Here is a 22818-nt window from a genome sequence, read left to right as displayed (position 1 = left end):
GACAAATAGACCCTGCATTTTCATGTAACTGCATGTATTATGCAGGGAAAGGTCCGTCTGAAGACGGTGACGGCGTATCTGCAAAGCAGAAAAAACAAAGACTGATTATTTCTGCACTGTTCTGCACGTACATGAGGCAGAAAAGTGAGCCTGAGGTTTAATATGTTTTCATCATCCCTATAATTAACTATTCTACCTTATGTACAGTAAATGTAATTGTTTTTGTCTGTCAGGTGCTTTCTGTTCCAACTTGTAGGTATAACAGGGCTACAGGTTGAAAATGAATGGCTTTCTCTTTGTTTCCTTCCATGCTTCTCCTCCTTTTTCCCTTCCAGTGGTCGTATTGTATTTGCAGGCTGTGGGAACCAAAGAATGGAGAGAGGTGAGTTAAGCAATCTTTAGTTTCCAAAATTTATATTTAATATCTTTTGTCTGGCCTTTTTGTAAAGAATGACTTCCATACAAGTATAAAAAGGGGGCTTATTAGGTTTAAGTCAAAGGAGGATCTGTGAGAAAATTGTTTACAATTTTAGTCAATATTTTCACTTACCTTGAAATTAACTTTGAAAACTCACATACCTGACCCAAACTGAGTTAACAGTAAAGGCTGAAGAATAAATCTTGTATTTGTAAATGTATTTAAACCATGTATCAGAGCAAGAAGAAAAATAAATGTTTTTTTTTCTTCTTAGCCTTATTAGGAAGCTCCCCTTGACTTCTTGTAGTTTCCTCCTTTGACACTGTTTTAAACCAGGGTCATGTTTTGTTCCTTTCATCTATAATTCTATCAATTATTTCCTTTTTTTCTGTGTCTCTTTAGCACACAAACACATTTTCATGTCTAATCTCCTGGCCCTATTGTCCCTCATCTACAATAACAACATCCTGGATTTAGTCACCCATTTGAAAATTCAGTGTCGAGCATTATGTGCCATTGAGGGGTTTGTCACCACAGATCCGCTCACATCAAGACACCTCACACCTTTTTACTCTGTGTGGAAGGCCTAATCAAAAACACGGCAGGAATTGTGCTGCAATCAGAGGAGTAAACATCTTGCCGGCAGCCATACACATATTGACACCTGAGCGGATAATTGAGCTCGGATGGAAACCTGGCACATGCTCTGTTTACTTTGAATATTCTGCCCACATTGTGTTCTGCATAATGATGATATAATATCTAATATATACATTTCAAGTGCATATATGTACAGATTTTAATTTACATCACGTTTAAATGAAAAAAATCGACAACTAAGTTTAGCATATCAATGTCATATCACTGCACATTCACTATGTGTTGGGTTTTCATCTGTTTAGCTTTGACCTTCTTTCCAGCCTCTGACTGTTCCAGCTGTGCACTGAATTGTATTATGGTCACAACTGGTGTCATTACTCCCAGTGCAGTGCGTGGCCCTGATCGTACACTCACAAGCCCTTACAAATCATTTGTGATTGGTCACTGAAGAATAAAGACAACTTTGTTTATGGGCCTGCAGGATCTAGAAACAGAACTCAAAACACAATTACTATTAAGGGTTACGGGGCAACCGGAGCCTAAACCAGCATTAAGCAGGTGAGAGGCAGGGTACACCATGAACAGGTCACCAAATAATAATTATTAAGAATTTTCTTACCCTTGATTAAACAGGCCTAAAATGGTTGTATTTGGAAATCAAACTTTTTTGGAACAGTCACTGATACACTTTGCCCACTGGCTTGTCAGTGTTCCCCAGGCAAGTGGTCAAAGCAGCCAAGTGACCACAGCAAATTGCCTAAGCAAATTTCTGTCTTTCTCCAAAAGATTTGACCCAAGATATGACTACTGCTGTTCCTCATACCCATTTAATGCGGTTCGTCTTTCCATCATCTGCAGGTTGTTTAGAGTGCTGCTGCTGACATGATCACATAACTCTGACTGCTTGTCTGTTTTTATATTGCTTTTTCATTTATTTTACTTACTTTTAAAGACCCAGCTACTTGACCAAGCTGCTTCACTAACCCCCAAAGGGCACTGAAATCATCTAGCACTGCCTGTGGAAGGTACTGTGGGAGCTCTAGGTGAACGACAACCGTTGACCCACCCCACCAAAAAAATTTGTAATTATTGCACACATTGTCGTGTTTTACCTAAAATTCCAGCAGCAACACGGAGGTCTTTAAGGTGGAAGACTTTTCCTCTATTTAAACTCCTCAGCTACTCAAGAACAAGGTGGTCCTGAACTGTATAAGTCTGAGCTGTTAGCGCTGTTGCACTGGCCTGTCAGCAGCTCCAGCAGCTCTGTAAAGCTGTGGAGACTCGCGGCAGGTTGTGGCAGCTAGTGATGGGATGTTCAGCTCTTTTCAGAGAGCCAGCTCTTTTGGCTCAGCTCCCAAAGAAGATCCAGCTCTTTTGGCTCCTGAACAGCTCTTAATTTAGCATCTTTTTTACTCCCATAATTTACCTTAAGCTCTCAAAAATTAATTAATTGTGTTTTAAAAACCCTTTTGTGTTTAGCATTTTTACGCAAAGCCTTATAATTGCCTCCTTTTGTGCATTTATACTGATACGAAACCACTTACTTTTGTTTAATATTTCAACAAAAATCTTATATTGCACAAATGAACAAAAAACAGCAAACAAATCCACGAAACAGAACGAGAACCAAACTCAAGAAAACAGCATAAAAAGATGCCTCATCTTGGATGGCTGATCCGGTTTCTGCCCTCTGTGAGTAGGGCTTGATGACACGACGCACTCACTCACTCACATACTCTCCTCACAGCTGTCTGCTGTCTCACCTGCAGTGTATGGTATGATCCTATATCCTCACATGTGATTGGCTGCCTGCAGGCCATGCAGGCCAATCCAAACAAAGTAGTGCCATGGGCAGAGCTGGGGCTGAGCTGAGAAAGAAAAAAAAAAAACTGGGAGCCGGCTCTTACTCGATGGGAGCCGGCTTGTCTGATTCACTACCAAGCATCGGCTCTCTTTCACACATGGCACATCAATAGTGGCAGCTGTCGAAAGCGCCGCTGTAAGTTGCCACTGCTACGGTCTGAGCTTCTGTCTGTCACAGAAGGTAAAGAATGAAGTGCAGTGTTACTTTTACATCCCTCAAAAGCACAAATCCATCCCACTGCAGAAACATTTCATCAGAAAAAATGTGAAAGAATTGAAGTCTGAAACTAGCAAATCTACACCATATAAGTCCACATCCCTTCATTGTTGGTGGGCGTGGTTTTTTGTCTGTTAGGCGAGGACCCATCTGTTTGCATCTGGAGGGAGGGGCTGTGGAAATTTTTTAAATTTTCTCATGACATAGATAGCCAATGTCACGAAAAACATAACCTGTTTTTAGCCTGTAGATGGCGTTATGAGCCATTTTTTTACCCACAGAATTCTGTTTTTAAAATCAATTAAAAAATACTAATTTTATCAACAGTTCATGTAGTTTTCATCACAGTTAAGTATTTCTGTGTTGTTTACAGCTCAAAACACATTTTTGGGTGCACTACCCCTTCAGTAACAGAAATGATTTGTATAGTCTACTTAAAAATACAATAGTCAGAACTTAATATTATAATTCCACTACACTTAAAATTCTAGTTTATTAAAACTATTCAAATGACCATATTTCCTTTTAATGGAATTATTCTTCTATCCGTGACCACAAAATGCAGTACATTTTATGTATTTTTGAAACACACAAAACAATAACTGTGTCTCAACAATGATGCTCTACGTGAAATACCAGATGCAAAAGGCTTTTCTTAAAATTACCTAAATGTTGTTTGACAGCATAATCTTACTTTTTAGCATTAGCAACTCTCCATACACAGGGTTACAAGGGGAGGAATACCATTTTTTTTTCATTTGAAATATTTCTTAATAACTTTAGAACAGACTAGCTGCTAGCTGCATCTTCTTCTGCTTATTGAAGTTTGTTGAACAACTAACTGACACATTACTGCCACCAAGTGGTGGGAAGCTGCATTACAACTGAGCGTCTCATGATAACAGTAAAATATCTCTTCTGCTGTGTTGATAAGGCGGTTACCACATATAGCTACTGACGGTTTATGCCTCTTTATTTTGATGCCTATTAACCACATCAATTGGGCAAAGCATGGAAACCTGCAGTGTGAACGTAGCCATGTGTTAACACCTGCTGGTAGATTTGGCTTGCAACTGTGGCACACCCCCGCACCCCCGGCAAATGGCGCCCTTGGTAACCGCCTATATGGAAGACCGGCACTGTCAGAGCCGGATGCTCTTGGTGCAGCCGAGGTCTCGTTTGAAGCATAGAGGGGATTGGGCTTTTGCTGTCATAGCCTCTAGACCAGGGGTAGCCAACGTTGGTCCTCGAGGGCACCAATCCAGCTGGTTTTCCAGATTTCCCTGCTCCAGCACACCTGACTCAAATTAAATGGATCCAACAGCCTATAAGGATCTCCACAATGACTTGTTAGTTTAAGTCAGGTGTGTTGGAGCACGGAAATCTGGAAAACCTGCCGGATTGGTGCCCTCGAGGACCGACGTTGGCTACCCCTGCTCTAGACTCTGGAATAATCTGACACTCAATGTATGCACTTCAGACTCAATACAGTCTCTCAATTCCCATCTGAAAACTCCCTTTTTAGACTCGGCTTTTAATTTGGGTTCAGTTTGAGTCAAGTTTTTATGTTGTGGTGTCTCTTTGTCTTCGCTTGTTTTTAGTCACTTTTATTCTGTCTGTTTTTATGTTTATTTCACTGTATTTATTCCAGTAATTGATGCTTTTTTGTTTATTTAATTTACTTTGTAAAACACCTTGGTCAACCTTGTTTTTAATTGTGGTTTAAACATGAATTTGACATTGAGATTTTCTGATTTTATAGTTACAAGAACATCAGCTTGATAATGGTTCAGATTGCAGCTACTTATAATGACCAGCTGCTCCACTCGCTTTCTAGCCATTTCTCCTTAAGGTCCATCGCTGGAAATGGATGGAAACTGGCTGGCATTTGACTGGGAGGGGTAATTCTAGGTGGCTGCATTTGTATGGTCCATGTTCTCTAATACATGGCACAGCTGCTGACCTGCTGGGTTAAAAAAACCAAGTTAATGACCTCTTATCAGGGGAGCTCAACACTGCTAATTGGAAATATATTCTAGCATTTCTTTTCCAGGAGCCCATTACCTAACAATGTGCTGTCTGTTTTCTCATCTATTTTGGATTAGTATGCTTTCAGATTTTGTTTATCTTAGTAAGATCTCCTAAATTAGAGAAGTTCCAGAAGTCAACAGAACAGTAGTTGGCTCACATCCACTAGCCCTCACCTTTGAGTAGGTGTTGAAGGCATTAAATAGTATGAGCATCTTTGTAGATTTGCAAACAGACTTTGTGTAGTAGCTACGATGGAAATCTGCTGAGTAAACTGAAGGACACACCCATTCACAAGCATGCGACCAGCATGCAGGTATTTTGGCAAAAACCTCCACAACTCCATTTCACTCAGCCAGTCATAATCAAGGCACAGCTCATAAACGGCATATTCTGCACAAATTTCTGCTGGAGACATGTTTAAACATAAACTTGGGATGCTGTGGAACATGTTTAACATCCACAATGAGCACAAACTAAACTAGAAGTTCATGCAAATCACCCACATGAACAGCAGCTTCTATGATCAGTTCTCTTCAGCTGAAACGAGTCCTCTGAGCCGATACTGCAGATCACAGTCTGTTAGCATCACTGTCAGACTATCAAGAGATTTCAGATTACTTATATTCATCCTGCTTCCCTTTCAACACATTTTCTTGGACCTTAAATATTATAAAAAACAGCTATTACTGCTCAATTATAACTACCTTCATTTGTGTAGAGATTATGAAGCAGCTACAGATGCCTTTGATTTACTTTAGATTTTTGTCTTTTAAATTACTTGGAAAACATTTAAACTGGATTAATTTTGTTTATCAGTTGATCTCTTATTAGGAAATGATGTGTAGTTTACTATAGCTTAATAAACCTTTCACAATAACAACAGCAAAAATGACCATAATCACAATAATGCTCACATGAACTGATTTGGAATCTAAAAAAATTGGTATCAGCAGATATCCATTTTCAGATATAGGAATGGGATCAGAACCCCTCAAAATGCAGATCAGTGAATCTCTATTTAAACCCCTTTTATGTAAAACCATTTTTTTTTTACAGTTTTTCTATGTTTTGATGCTAAATAAATGTTTTCTGTCAGTGAGTTATTGAAATACAGGACCCATTTCACTATCCTGAACACACAACCCTCAATGAAACAAATAACTGTCTTTCAAACTTCTCTTTTTACCCTAAGATAACATATAGGGGGCTGCACGGTGGTGTGGTGGTGGTTAGCACCTCTGTCTAACACCAGGAAGTTGCTGGTTCAAGCCTCGGTAAGGGGGGGTTCAAACAGTGGCCTCTCCATGTGGAATTTGCATATTCTCCCCGTGTAGGGTTCTTTCCGGGTACTCCAGCTTCCTCTCACGTCCAAATGTTAGGCTAATTGATGACCTAGGAAGAGTGTACCCTTCCTAATCGCTGAGATAAGCTTCAGCTTTCCCAATGACCCTGAATTGGACTAAGCGGTACAGAAAATGAATGAATAAGGTGCGAGATAACACAATGACCAAACACCTTCCTTAGTCTGCACCCACAAGGTTGTGGCAACTTTTAACCAATCGCTTCAGACTAAGATAATAGACTAAAGGTCGCCAACCCTAAAAATAGAAACACAGCAAGGAAACATAGGATTTTCTGCTGGATTGAACGGCAGGCAGGTTCTGAAGTCCAATACACTCCCCTGTGAGGCCCAGGTAATGGATAGGCTGGGGACACAGCTGATAGGGTGGATTATGTGTGCTGGGTACCAAAGACATGACTCAAGGTATTGAGGCTGAGGTGAGGCAGTGCCAAAATCAATAGCTCATTACACGGGGCTGTCGGGGCAGGCCGCAGAGGTGAGGCAAAGAGTCCACTGGGGGGGGATTACTGGTTTGATTGTCAGTGATAGAGCGATGCCCAGGCTCTGGAGAGTGTAAGGGCTCTATGGGCATGCAGAGCAGAGTGCAGGCTTTAATGTCAGACGCGAATTTCTCTGGAGACACAGGATTTAGCCCTTTCTGCTCAGTAAGATGCCGTGGCCACATTTTTATGAAGGAGATTTTGAATTTACGGATTACGTGAGTGTAATGTTCCAAGGGTAACATGGCTTTTTCCTGAATCCAAGAGTTTGTTCAGTTTTAATGTAATAGTGTACTGTCATGTGAAAAAGAATGTGTTCTATTTGTAAGGTTTTATGTATCGGGATATAAAAAAAAACAACATCCAATCCTTTTCACGTCTCACAAACAAAACAACAAATGGTGTACTACATAGTGTCATTATTTCTTTTACTAAATAAGTAAATAATGTGAGACTAATAATGTCACACAGAAAACACTGAGTTAATTCTTGCGGCAAATGGTCACTACAAGAGGCTACAAGCACTGCAGCTTAGAGTGTACTTTGTCTTTTTGCAAAATGCTATTTTACATTTAAGTGTTTTTGTATGTTAAATGAATAAAAAAGTCATATTTTATGCAAAAAATGTGACATTGTGTAATATGTTGTGCTGTCGTTCATCTGTACGAAAGAATTGATTATGTCATTATTTTCATTTGTGAACCATTTGCAATAAAACAGGATGAAACTTATTTTTCCTAAAACTCTGCAGTATGAGACTGACTGGGATCAATGCTGTTTCTACATCCAATAATCTTTTTGTTTTCTCTTGTAGTTTGGCCGGACAGAGGTAATCGATAACACTAGGAATCCAGACTTTGTCAGGAAATTTGTCCTGGATTTCTTCTTTGAAGAGAAACAGAATCTAAGGTTTGATGTGTAAGTATTTGTCATTTCTCTAAAGCCTACTACAGCCAAGTAGCTGCACTGTAAAACTTTTTATTTTAAATTCGCTGCAATCTACTGTAATATAATACTACTACTACTAGTAGTAGTAATAATAATAATAATAATAATAATAATATTAATAATAATACAGTGACACTGGCAATCCTATATATTTTAGGTAAATATGCTTAAATTATTAATTTGTTTCTTCCAGATACAATGTTGACTCTAGAAGCTGCAATATATCCAAACATGTAAGTATAGGAGTCCATATTGAGCTCAACGGCAGCTTTCACTTAGAGATGACAGCATATTTTAGCCCTCAGATGTATGACAGTATTAAGCATAAGTCACCATAAAGGCTAATGTACAGCAGCTGATGGAGATTCAGTGTGAATAAAATCTGTTTTTAATGCATTGCAAATCCTTCCTGTGATGATGCCTTTCATTCTTATCCTTCCCACTAATATAAATCACTTTGGAGAGCAGAAGGTAGGTGCTTCCATTTGCAGATTTTTGGCCTTTGTGAGTCCTGGTATTATCCTTTGTTCATTTCACTTTTCATTTTCTCATAACTCTCAGCGGCCCCAGGCAAAACTTGTAATTTTGTGGTGTGATTCACACATTGTGATTTTATTGTATTTCTCTCCCATTCTTTCATTTAATTCCATCCTGGACAAACACCAACACCTGGGAAGCTTCCCCTGTTCTGTTGTGCCGCATTTTGTCTGTCTGCATTTTCTCATTGGCTCAGGTAAAAACAAATTTCAGAACTCCACTTTAAAGGAAAGGAAGCTGCTGTTGTTCTTTTGAAGGTAATATACTGCAGCGGATTGTGCATGTCAGGGCATTAACAGCGGCCGCACACATCTTCAGTTTTGCAGGACTCACACCTACACCTCAAGCCTGAGCATCTCAAACATCTACCCTCTGTGTGTGTTTTATTATGCTGTGTCATCTCTGCTTCTTATGTTGCCATATGTTTATTTTTTTCTGTTGTGTGGGTGGGAACATAAAAAAAAACCTTCACAATCTGTTCCTCAATGAAGACGCTGAACAAAGCCTGCCATTCTCCACTGCTCTAATAGCATTTTCTTTAAATGCAGCTTTTTAAAGATCAATCATTCGTCAGCCAGCTGGATGATTCAGCCCTTGATGACATCTTTAGTTTAACCTAGTTGGGTTAATGAATGCTTGTATAACTATTAGAAAAAAAGTATAAAGTTAATGTTTTATGATGAAACTAAACTTAAATGAGTTAAATATCTTTCTCAAGTGTTTCTTTTAGTCTTGCTGTTGAGCATATGCATCTCTAGCATTAGTTCTAAGCTAAATGAAGATATTTGGTGTTTTAATGATGCAGGTCTGATTCTCCTGTTTAAGTATTTAGATTACTTTATTCTTCTTCTGATTTCTGTTTTGAAGCATAGCGTGTCTTGAAGCCTTCTCATGCAAGTATCTTTCCGCTTCTAAGGACTTTCTAGGACAGACCTTTTGCACACTTGGAGAGATCATCGGGTCCTCAGGAGGACGCATGGAGAGAACCTTATCGTGAGTCCCTAAAGTCCTTTTATTTCCATCTCTGTGAAAATTTCTCTTCTCCCTGTTTGGTTCAGTTGCTTTTTCTTCGGATATTTTAATAAAAATTATGAGCATAAATTATTTCTTCAGCTGACTAGAAAGAAATTAATCTCCCTCTGTCTTTTGGTCTGTATTGATTACTTGTTGATGTGGAAAACATTATATGAGACATCTTGTTAGAGACAGTTTTTCGCATCGCTGCACATTGAGCTGTTGTCATTGATGCATTTTGAGTTTCTTTCTGTTTCACCAAACTTTAATGAGATGAAATTTCTATGATTTTGCACAGATAGGTTCAGTTTACCCTCACATTTTCTTGGCGATAGTAGTAACCAAAACAGTGACTTTAAAAAGTTTTAACAGGTGAAATAATGTGAGCTCAAAGATGAATTTTTACTGCTTATTTTTTAGTGTCAGAATACTACTCTTCATGTAGTTCAGGGACATGGTCACTCAGCTAAGACGATCTCACATGAACACAACATCAGTGTGGGAATAACAAACTATAACTTTATCTTAACAAGTGTAGCTGCTGCAGCTTTGCCTGAATGACCAAAAATCCTTTTATCTTTTAGTGCAGTAAATTTCATTGCATTTAAAAGTGTTATTGTTTTTTCTTTAAAAAAGTTTCCTAAAACAAAATTAACTACTATTTACTAATCTTGTACATTCAATAACCAATTAACTGATTTGAATCCAATATAAAATTAAATAATTTGAATACTGAGACAAAATAATCAGAATAATAGATAAAGCTATGAGAGGTGTGTTAAGGTAGATGATGTATATTTTTAATTTTAATGAGTAGAATGTGAAAGCTCTATCTCTGCATCCTCTCAAGTTTACCAGGAGGATGCCAGTAAGCTAGCATGAGCTAGAAACAACAAAGTGTCACAGCTTTTATGTGATGGAGAGAACTGTCCTGCCTTTTAGAGCTGAAACTTCAACCATTTCACATTTAATAGTTTACTGGTTGTTCTTTATAGCTTTTATGTCTGTAACACTTGACCAGATGCACTTTCTAGACATAGGAGTCTGCATTTATGTTTCACAACCCCACCCCCCAATACACACACACACACACACACACACAAAGCATAAAAGAACATCTAAGGAGTTTGCAGAAACTACTAAACAAAAAACTGGGTTAAAAGCTGTCCAACTATTGTTAAAATGATTAAATACTGGAAGGATAGTGGGGAGCCATCACCTTATAGGGAGAAATGTGGTCATCTTGAATGATGTTGATTGGTGGTCACTTAAACGTTTGTTGAAATCAGATGGTTAAAAAATAAATAAATAAATAAATAAAACGCAGTAGAACTCAGGACTGTGTTTAATAATGAAAGTAGGAGCATTTCCACATGCACAATGTAAAGGGAACTCAAGGGAACAACTGTGTAACCTTAAGGAAACAGTGAGACTAACCTGAGATAAAGGCTTCAATTTGCTAAGGAGCAAAACGACTGGACTCTGGAGGAATGAAAGAAGGTCATGTGGTCTGATGAGACCAGATTTACCCTGTTCCAGAGTGATGGGAGCATCAGGGTAAGAAGAGGCAGATGAAGTGATGCAGCCATCACGCCTAGTGCCGACTGTACAAGCCGGTGGGAGCAGTCTATGATCTGGGGTTGTTGCAGTTGGTCAGGTCTAGGTTCAGCAACATTATGTGTCCAAAGAATGAGGTCAACTGATGTTTCATATGTAAGTTGTAACACAAAGTTTGTTAGTTTATAAGATAATTCCCTCATGCCCTTTCAGCCACCGGGCTCATCACTCAGGGTGACACAGACAGGCTGTCTGTCTGTATTCAATCATCTTTATGACATTTTTGCATTGTGCATTCAGTGTCCTTCATTTAGAAATGCTTGCTACAAATCCAAATATTATTTAATAATTGTTAGATAAAAACAATGATAAAACGTAATAGTACTGCCATCATTATTTTTTGTTGAATTAACTTGTATTCTTCACTGGGAGCCTTTGGTGAAGACAATGAGGCTGAGGCCTCCTCTCTTGCAGCTTCTACAGGTGCCTTTTGTGGCTGCAAAAATTTGGACAAATACAAATTTAACACATTACTTTAAATTTTATACCAGTGACATTAAATAGCAGTTGCTTAACCTTATAGTTGCATAAATACTTGCAAATACAATTACAACATTTTTATGTCGTATCAAACCTCTAATTATGTGATCCAGTTAAAAGCAGATGAAGCATCTGGGCAAGTAACTGTTAATAAGTCAAGTTAACAAAAGCCAAGAAACAGCTTTAATTTTTATTGTTTCTACATTTCTACTTAATTTTCTAATTATAGTTTAAAAAAAGAGAACAAATTCCAGATGAAATGGTCTTATGTCTGGAAAAAGTAGCTAGTTTTGTTTCTAGTTGACAACCACTATGACTCCTCTGCCCCACCTTCTGCAATACAATACACACCTTTTCTTTTATTCTACTTAAAAATATTTACCAGAAATGTTCCAAATGTGTATTGTCTGTCACTGCGGCTTTTAAAAATTTCATTTTAACTTTGCTTGGCAGTTTTAAGCACAGTTACTGCCACCAACATCAACTGGTGTTAGGTGATGAGCTAGGCCAAAGTTTCTGTTTATGGTCCCTGCAGCTGTCCACTCTCCACAGTACTACTGACATGCTTTAGAAAGCTTATCAAGCTCAGACAGACCAAACAATGAGGCAGCTCCAGTCCACTTTCAGCCCAAATGCCACAGAATTTGCTGAGCAAGTGTCAAAAAAAGGGAGTAAAGTAAATGACGCCAGCACTTGGAAGCAGACACAAACACAGGCATTAAACACAAATCAGAAGTAAACAGTGTTGTGCAAGTTCATGCTTCTCATGATGTAGTTTAAAGATTAGTAACCACAGGCTAAAATGAATACTTCACGTTTAGTTTACCTTTCCAAGTTTGTACTTGTTCAGTTCATTAAAAATATTTTTTTTTTAGGTTAGAAGTGAGAAAGAAAGATTGGACTTGAGGGAGGAAAATTATATAATGTATCTTGCAATGAAATCAGTTATATTAGACTGTAAATTCTGTCACATAAGATAGAAATGTGGAGCAGATGTGTGGACAAAGGACAGTGTTTGTATTATTTATTTATTTATTTATTTTTTTGTTTATTTCCTGAATATTTTTTTTCAGTGTAACAGAAGGTCATATTTTCAGCTAAACACTGCCCTAAATAGTAAAACAAGAAAAAATATACTAGAAAGTGTAAAAAAAATATGAATATTTTCTCACACTGGACAGATGCTTCAACTTTTACAGTCTTTTTAAATTAGAAGTTTGCTCAGAAATCCTAGTCTTCATTTTCAGATAATTTGTAATATTCCCCTAAATAATCATAAGCAGCAGACTAGGCGTCTGATGTGCAGCTTCTCTGCATTGCTGGCTTGTTATGCTGGAGTGCACAATGCATTATAGGTGACACGTTAAACACCTGTACGTGTAATCTGAACGAGTTCCTGTTCAAGTTCTTAATTTACAAATACGCTTTGTTCAGTTCAACGCACACAGAAAAACAAATATGTTTTTTTAAAATGAAATTAAATAAGTTTTACTTTAAATGGACTTGTACTTATATAGCCCTTTTCCAGTCAGTTTGACCACTTCACAACGTTTCATGTTCACCATGGATCCCACCCCTCCAACCCCCGCCTTCCCGGCTCACATTTTTTAATTACACAATTACTAATACTCATCACAAACCCTCTGTAATTTCCACATGATTAAATAACGTTTCTCTGTATTCATTAACAGAATTCACCTTGAAAAGAATAATGAGAAAAGCGACATCAGTTAAAGGTTACATAGAATAAGATCCCTGTGTGAAGGATTTTTAATGGTGATTGATTGGTAATTAATCGAAGACACAGAGCTTAAAGACACTGTCTTGTGGAGTCTTTCAACATTAAACCTGATTAATCTTTTAAATGAAGGTGGTGGTGGGTGGTGGGGGGGATACTTATTATCCATATGTTCATTTTTCGACCCACATCAGTTGCAATGTTTGTTGGACACACTTTGGACACAGTGTGAATATATAAAAGCAATTATGAAATTCATATTTTCTTCCAAGTGGGCTTCACATCAGCTGTTTTGTTGCTTCTGAAACTATTGCACTCATTTTAGACTTTCTCATGGATGCAGCTCAACACACTTACTTATGTAGAAATGGTCAAGATGACTTGCTGATCCTCAAACTGAACTTTAGAAAAAGTAAGAAAGGAGAAATAAATGACTTTGAACGGGACATGGTTGTTGGTGCCTAGCCTGGCCAGAGTATTTCTGAAACAGATGATCTTCTACAACCATCTCCAGGCGTTACAACCCCTATAGAGTCCAGGGCAACACAAACTATTGGCATCAGGTACATACAATAAAAGCAGGGTATATTTACAATGTGTGTAAATATATGACAAAGGAATCATTCACCCAATATACAAAGAAGTTTTCGAATGACCTATTACTAAATAACTAAATACAAACGAAAATAAAATAACAGTCAACACAAAGCATCCTAAAGCTTCCTCTGACAGGAGGGAAAAGTACACAATGGCAGGTAGAAACAAGAAAAAGAAAACAAATGTATGAGGGGCCATTTGAGACATTATTCAGAATGACCCTCTCACAGACACATGTGAAATTTAGGTCATTCACACATTATACTAAAACCTTTCATATATTATACTGAAATCATTCATACATTATAGTAAAACCTCTTATACACTATTCTGAAACTGCCTCTTATATACTATACTGAAATTTCCTCTCACATACATTACTGAAATGCTCTCATATACTATACTGAAATACTCTCACATACTTTACTGAAATACTCTCACATACTATACTAAAATGCTCTCACATACTACACTAAAATGCTCTCACATACTACACTGAAATGCTCTCACATACATTACTGAAATGCTCTCATATACTATACTGAAATACTCTCACATACTTTACTGAAATACTCTCACATACTATACTGAAATGCAGCTCCCTGTCTCATTCTTGACTCAGTGTTTGATAAAGGAAGTTCTCTCAACCCTATGTTACTGTTTTCATTTGTCAGTGTTTACGTCAGTGTTTAAACATCGTGCTTATGTAACTGAGATAGTAACTGTGTTGTTGTATTTATAACATTATATTAAAATTTGTGGCAGGGACACAGACATTTTTAACTTGTCATCTTGTTTGCAGAAAGCATAGCAGGTGTAGATTCTGTTCAATGGCAGTGGGATTATTGATGTGGTCATGAGTTTATGATGACTAAGTGAAGCAGCTGGCTTTTTCAATACTATACTGGCCTCAGCAGATACTATTAGAAGGGTTAGGTCTAACACGATAGCAACCGGATAACTGACAGTAGCAAGTCTGAATGAGGACACGCTAACTAGCCACCTAGCAAAACTCAGCCATTAATATATGCGGTGCTGTTAAAGGAAGACCTAGGCGGCACTGGACAACATGCTCTTCATCTGCGTTTGGAGTATTCTCCAGGATATGCCTCACAGTGCTGTTAGGTCTTCGTTTTACAGCACTGTATATCCCAATGGCTGAGTTATGCTAGGTGGCTAGTTAGCATGTCCCCATTCAGACTTACTACTGTCGGTTGTCCAGCTGATGTCGCGTTAACCCTTAATAGTTTCTGCTGAGGCCAGAATAGTATTGGAGATGCCAGCTGCTTCACTGAGATTACTTCCAGGCAACTGAACAGATATTAATACAGAATAAGTCTTCGCAAAACATCTGTCACGATGTTCTCCAACTTCTTCTTCTTCAGTTTGTTTTGAAAATGCGCTCCTGTTTTTTTTCTACTACATGACTTCTGTTTCAACTGAAATTACTTCCTTTTCAAATGAAATCTGCTCTCACACACACTAGTAGAATTCATTTCATACATACTAGTGAAATTCCCTCTCACACAAACTAATAGAATTCCTTTCATACATATTAGTGAAATCAGATTTTAGAAATTTCACAATAGTGTGTGACTGATTTCCGTATAGTGTTTAAGAGTATTTCAGTATAGTATATAAGAGGAGATTTCAGTGTAGTAAATGAGAGCATTTCAGTATAGTGTATGAGAGGTTTCAGTATAATGTGTGAATGACTTAAATTTCACATGTGTCTGTGAGACGGTATAATGTCTCAAACGGGCCCTCATACAAATGCACAGATCTATAACTACAACAAACTAGCTCCAACAAATATGATCTGTAATTCCACAGTAAGCAAGCTGCAAAACAGCAAAGCCAAGTCCTCACTAAACTCTTGCCCACAGTGGCAAATGGTGCTCCAGTCTGACACAGCTGCCCAGAATGAAGGTGATCAGGAGCTTTTATAGTAAGGAGTCTACATGACTGGCCAGTCACAGAGAAGACAGAGCTGCCGGTGACCAGTCCTACAGCATTTACAGATGAACAGATTTATTTCCCAGTTCCAAGGTTCCAAGACTCATCTAGTCTCAGTAAGTTTATATGCAAATAAGAAAATGGAAACCATTAACAACAATATAGATGAATCCACAAGCAAAGTGTGCAAATCCACAAGGCCAAAAGCCCAAGTTAACTTGTAATCAAGTATGGCCTTGCATACTTTGGTCAGTGCTGCAAGTATAAGGTTATTAAAAAAAAAAAACAACAACAAAAAACTACTGTTTATCTGCAGTTTGCTCAAGACAACAGGCTATTTAGATATCTGTTGCGAAACTAATTAAATTATACCAAACTGAAGTCAATCAGGTGGATTCAGATTGTGGAGGACATTCAGATTTTCATTCATAAACAAAATCACTTTATTTTGGCAAAGAGCATAAGACCAAACTCTAAACTGGTTTGGCTTTCCTAAGATAAAGTGTGGTGAGTTGAAAAGCACTTTATTAATCCTAAAGGGAAATCTTAGTTTTACGCTGTCAATGAGGAATACAAAACAAAACTTTTTTATCTACATATTGCAAGGCACTTCTAAGTTTTGATGGATTTTCTCACACGCAAGAATACTAAGTGAATTTGAACTCATATTGATGGAAAATTTGCTTTACTGTATAAGCTTCTAAATTACCACATATCTCTGCTCATATTTAAATATAGCAACTGCACCTCACAATCCAGTAAGCACTTAACCTTAAATCTCCCACACCCCCGCTAATCTTGGAAGAAGTGCATTATGTATTTAAAAAGAGTGAACCATTCACTGATCTCAATCTGGATTCTTCCAAAGCTCTTGGAGACTTCCTGCATCAAATGCTAGTCTTGAATGTCTTTTTATACAAGAAGTGGGCATGAAACAGGGAATTCAAGCCTAATCATGACTGACTGTGGCACCTTTTAACCTCTCATAAAGGTTAGCTCATAAATGTGCCACTATGTTTACCAGCTAGCTACTAATTAAGGCTTGTTCACACTTGACAAGTTTGGTCCAATTAAAATGAACTCTGGTGCGAAAGCTCTGTTAGTGCGGTTCACTTGAACAAGGCTAAACACTTTCATCTGACATGTGTGGTGCACACTCAGCACAAGGACCAAGACTACTTGAAAAGTTCACTTTAAAATCAGTTCTGCTGTGGTTTGCAATAGGAACGCAGCATGGGCAAAACATTTCCAAATGTACAGAATTATTCTACATTCAGAAGCTATTTTGCAAATTACAGCTTGGTACTGACATTTCTTTACTGGCTCTTTTTTTAACTACCTCATACATTTACAGAATTTCTTTATGGCATCTCCATCATTTAAAAACTCCAACTATATGAAGATGCAAATGTTTAGCACCATTTTTAGAAGTTGGTAACTTCTATCAATAAACAGATCATCAAATAAAATATTAAATCCAGATGCGAACATATCCATTATCTTTAATTATGCTGGTATTTTATAAAATGGTAAATGGTCTGTATTTATATAGCGCTTTTACTCAAAGCGCTTTACAATATACATCATATTCACACCCATCAGGAGCAATTTGGGGTTTGGTGTCTTGCTCAGGGACACCTTAACATGAGCTCGACAGGCTGAGGATCAAACCGCCAACCCTCAGGCTACAAGATGAACACTCTACCAACTGAGCCACACCACCCCTGAATAAATACCAGCCATATCAATAAAAATCTAATTTGTGCATTGTGAATATTCAAGCTAAACTAAACTTGTGAAACCCAGACTTCTGGCAGATTGCAAAACGTCTATTTTGGTCCATGAAACAAAGCATTTCCCAGAAAACGCTCAAAAATAGTATTTTAACATGTTTCCATGACCTGCATGACCTCACAGGAAGAAAGTCACTGGTTTGAGCCTCGGCTGCAGAGGGGTTTGAACAATGCTCTTTCTCTCTGGAGTTTGCATGTTCTCCCTGTGTGTGCATGGGTTCCTTCCGGGTACTCTGGCTTCCTCCCACCAAAGACATGTATTTTAGGTTAATTGTTTGCTCTAAATTCGCCCTAGGGGTGAGTGTGAGTGGTTGTTTCTCTCTGTCCAGGGTGTATCCTGCCTCTTGCCTACTAATTGCTGGGATAAGCTCCAGTGTCTTAGTGTCGCAAAAGTTTAGGTTTGCAAAAACACATGTACTAAAATTTTCTCTTTTCTTTCTTTCTTTCTTTCTTTCTTTCTTTCTTTCTTTCTTTCTTTCTTTCTTTCTTTCTTTCTTTCTTTCTTTCTTTCTTTCTTTCTTTCTTTCTTTCTTTCTTTCTTTCTTTCTTTCTTTCTTTCATCCTTCCTTCCTTCCTTCCTTCCTTCCTTCCATCCATCCATCCTTCCTTCTTTCCATCCATCCATCTAACCATTGAACCAACCAGCTGCAACCACAGAAACCTGCACAAACCCCAGCTAGCTATACCCACTTATTCCAATGCAGCTATTAGTTGAGGGGCAGGGTACACCCTGGACAGGTGGTTCCTTACAAACCAACCTAAACTTATTTGAATTACAGACTGTAATAAATAAATTTTAAAAAAGTTAAACTATATGCATTTTGTATATAATTACAAAAAGAGTGATTGAATAAGGGTTTCAGTTATTTTTCTTTATGCCTTGCAATTCCTGTGATGTTGCATAAACACTGCAGCATGAAAAAAGAACATTATTTAACTTATATGTTTGCTACATTTTGTAAAAGTGTACAGGTGTATGCATTCAATGATTTCTGGTAAACTGGACTGAGTGCAGTTACTGCTGTGAGAGAAGCTAAAAACACATGTTCATGAGGATTTATTGGGTCTTGGTGATGATGATGAACTGAAAAGCAGGAGTGTGTTTATCTCATTGAAATATACCATTGATATTTCTTAGAAAAAAATCATTTAATTGATTTGTATTTAAGTATTAATTTAAGGGGCTTTGAAAATATTTACATAGAAACAAATACAGGTTTCTATGTTGTGCTAAAGTGTATGAAAACTTTTAAATGAAAGCCAACATTTTATGTCCGCTCTTGAGACTTTTTCCCCACCTTTTTTATTTTAATTATCACACATCTTTTCTGTCTTGTATTTAAAAAAAATTGAAACCACCCCAGACAGAAATAACTGATGGCTTCAATTACCCAGAGAAACAATTATTCTGAATATGAATAAATGAAAAGACACAAAGAGGACTACACGCAGCATTTTCTGAAAAAAAGCTAAAAATAAAAGGGAAGATGAAACAATGAAACCTGCAGAGTGCAATTACTATTCTTCCCGTATGGTCAGTGTCTGTAACGGTGGCCTGCAGGGAATAGACAGCTGTCTGGAGCCTCTGATAGATCAGACACAACAAAAGCCCATGGGTGAGAAACAAGGGAATTATGAGAGGTGGAAGAGAGGTATGTGAGGAGTGACAGACAACTACAGGTGAAGAAGGTGAGGGATTGGTGGGGGAGTTTCAAAAGCGTGCTGAAAAGAAAAAAAGACACAAATAAAGCAAGTAATTCTCTCATTTAAGCAGACAGATTTGTCTTCACTCTTCAAACTGCAAAGTCCTCTCTGGGTGCTGTCATTTAGAAGTCCTGCTGCACTTATCTTAGCAAGCTGTGAGAGAACCCATACACAAAGACAAAGCTTAAAAAAAGACAACTGCACTTTCGGTGTCTATATTTATACATATGGATGAAAAAACCTTCTTGTTCAGCATAGCTTGATCATTTTCCTGCGTTGGCAGTCACCATACCCTCACACACAAATCCTGAGCAAGTCCAGGTTTCAAGAACATGTATGATTTTTGAAACCTCGTCATCTTTGTGGGTGTTCATTTTTTTTTATAGGTCAACAGTTTTAGAAACGGGCATCATACTACACTGCAAGCTAAGCACTCCACTTACCTATGTGTTGCTATAGTAACCGAGGGGGCTATTAGCCGAGGCGGCAAAAGTATAACAATGATCTAAAATACACGCTTTTTAGAAAATGAAAGTGGAGCTGAGTGGTGTGTTATATGAACATACAGTATGACTACTGGAGGTATTTTTAAACTGGAACTGATGTTTGTCTGGAGAAACCTACCCTGTAATAAATAAACACACCCACAAATATATTATGTGGATTCATCTATGTAACAGACTAGCACTGAGCATAAGCTAAAACTTTCAAACTGTTTTATGTAATCACTTACCGCTGCCGACACAAGGAAAAAAATTGACAAATCACCCATTTGTTTTAATATAATCTGATGATCAGCTGCCAGCTGGCCAAACGTAGATTGATGAGGTGAATGATATCTCCATGAGGCTTGTGTTGCTCTGCTTATGGTGATGAAGCACACTGTCGTGACATTGTTCTTGTCTGAGTTTCTGCTATGAAACTGTGGTGAATGTGTTGGAGAATTGTATCAGATGGCATAATGTGTACTTGAGTAGTTGGTGGAATGCTTTCTGCTCTATCAGTTATGTTGTACAGATGAAAACCAACACGAAAATACAAAACCACAAACTTCTGTCCAAAAAATGGCAACACAAGATGGTGTCATGTCAAACAAAAGTTTAGTTCTGTAGGGACAGGAACAGGCAGATTTAAAACTATTAATAAGCAGTTTGAGGAGTTTCCCTGATTCACTTGCATCAATAATACAAAGAGATTATATTACCACAACAAAATAAGATGCCTTTTCATTATTGTTTATACTATGTGTCTGTGGTATAGCAACTTTTAGAGATTTGCCATTTATCATCTGTTGTTATTTGAAGCAATCCTGTGCTTTGTGTTTGTCTTAATCTTTCAGGATTTCTAAACATTACCACCTGCTACTGTAAAATTAGCATCTCATCCAGTGGTATATCAGTCTTGTGTTTTTTTTTTTTTTTTTCTTTTTTCGGTCAGGTCCAGCAAGATTACATTGATTCAAAGTAAATAAATAAATAAATTATTCAGATTATCAAGAGGAGCCTTACCAATAGGCCTCCCCTTGGTAGAGCAAATTTGTTCAGTACGATACAGCAACCAGATTATCATTTTGCTGCTATGATGCTGGACAGGACAAGTTAAAAAAAAAAAAATGTTTTTCTAGGTATGGCTACAAAATGGAGCAGTGATTAGCACCAAACTACCAACATTTACATATTTAAGTCAACTGACACACTAGCATGGAGGTAGCATGAAATTTCAACTTTCATGCTAAGATATGTTAGCTAACTAAATAGTGTAACATCAAGCAAAAAGGGCTAAAACTACAAAGTTAAACAATACTTTATTTAATCTCTTCTTTTTATTTATTTATTTATTTATTATTTTTATTCTAACTTGTCCTGGATTGTAGCAAACAGAATGATGGTCTGGCTGCTGTTGAGCTGAACAAATTTGCTTTGCCAAGAGGAGATTTATGGGTATAAGGCGCCTCTTATTATCTCATATTTTATTTCTATATTTATTTAAATTGTTGTTTTATCTTATTCGTTTGGATTTATGGAATTTATGTATTCTTGCTGGACGTGACCAGTGGATTGAGAAAAAAGAGAAGTAAAAAGGAAAATAGAAAAAAGGGAAAGGAGAAAAAGATACAGTAGATATAAGCATTGACTTTTCAATCCAATCTGACACCAGACAACCAACTGCTACACCTGTACAGCAACACAATGGAGAATTTCCAACAGTTTTTACAAGTAAACCAAGCTGACTATAATCTTGAGCTGAAATTACCAAGACAGCAACAAAAAGACACAAATAAAGCAACAACAATCAAAGTATCTAAGACACACACAGAAAAAAACAAAGTAACAAAAACTAAACAAAGTAGCTCGTGTATAAACCCTTTGTACAACTCAGTTACTGTCAGCATGCAGAGTACGAGAAATGAGAAGTGAGCAGAGATGCATTTTTAACGTGCATGGAGGCCAGAAGCAGACTAGGGTGGCCCAGAGACCCGGTTGATCAGCAGCAACCCAGGAGCTCAAACCGAAGCTACCCCACCACGAAGACTACCCCAGACCCACCCTGAGGGTGGCAGAGGAAGGCCCCGGCCAGAGTGATAGGCCCAGGGCCCCAAGGGGCCAGAGGTAGCCCGCCCGAGGCAGAGGTCCCGCACCATGCTCAGGAGGACCAGGTCCCCCCAGACAACCACCCGGTGTGGGCCAGCACCCACCCCAATGTTCTAGCCGCACCATCTACCACTTCCCCTATCCTTTTGCAGCCTGAAAAGAGTCTGAGCTGTGCCTTAACTGCAACTGCAACTTTATTTAAAACGCACCTGAACAAAAACCAAGTTGAACACAGGCAAGGCAAATTTATTTGTATAGCACATTTCATGTACAAGACAATTCAAAGTGCTTTACATAAAACATTTCAGCAGGGTGCAGAAAGCAATAATAAAGGAAATAAAACAGATAAAACCCAAGAAATAAAATTTCAGTGTGGGGAAAGACAATAAAATAATAAATTACATTAAAATGATTAAAAGCAAGATAAGTTAAAAAAAAAAAAAAAAAAAAAAAGTTACCATGCAGATTTCATGCATAGGCGCATGAGAAAAGAAATGTTTTTAACCTGGATTTAAAAATGTCTACATTTGGTGAAAGTTTAATCTCCACTGGCAGTTTGTTCCATTTGTTTGCAGCATAACAGCTAAATGCTGCTTCTCCATGTTTAGTCTGGACTCTGGTCTGGACTAGTTGACCAGAGTCTTTGGATCTAAGAGCTCTGCTAGGTTTATATTCTCTGAACATATCACAGATGTATTCTGGGCCTAAACCATTCTGGGATTTGTAAATGATCAGAAGGGTTTTAAAATCTATTCTGTGACTGACTGGAAGCCAGTGTAAAGATTTCAAAACTGGTGTGATGTGTTCAGATCTCTTAGTCCTGGTTAAAACTCTAGCAGCAGTGTTCTGGATGAGCTGCAGATGTTTAATGC

General features: G+C 37.8%; 1 protein-coding gene across 2 annotated transcripts in view; it reads left to right on the top strand.

Moving 5' to 3' along the window:
• The window catches only part of cpne9 (copine family member IX), a 157331-nt gene that overhangs the window by 33548 nt on the left and 100965 nt on the right, over window positions 1–22818 (top strand). The window contains exons 3-6 of one of the 2 annotated variants that reach the window (XM_042003185.1): window positions 336–382; window positions 7786–7889; window positions 8113–8152; window positions 9373–9449. In XM_042003185.1, coding sequence (XP_041859119.1) covers window positions 336–382; window positions 7786–7889; window positions 8113–8152; window positions 9373–9449 — 268 coding nt within the window. Of the gene's footprint in view, window positions 1–335; window positions 383–7785; window positions 7890–8112; window positions 8153–9369; window positions 9450–22818 lie in introns of both variants that reach the window. The other variant, XM_042003183.1, reaches the window with a different exon arrangement.

This window comes from Melanotaenia boesemani, chromosome 13 (assembly GCF_017639745.1).
Source record: "Melanotaenia boesemani isolate fMelBoe1 chromosome 13, fMelBoe1.pri, whole genome shotgun sequence".
NCBI lineage: Eukaryota > Metazoa > Chordata > Actinopteri > Atheriniformes > Melanotaeniidae > Melanotaenia > Melanotaenia boesemani.
This window is presented reverse-complemented; position numbering and strand designations above follow the sequence as displayed.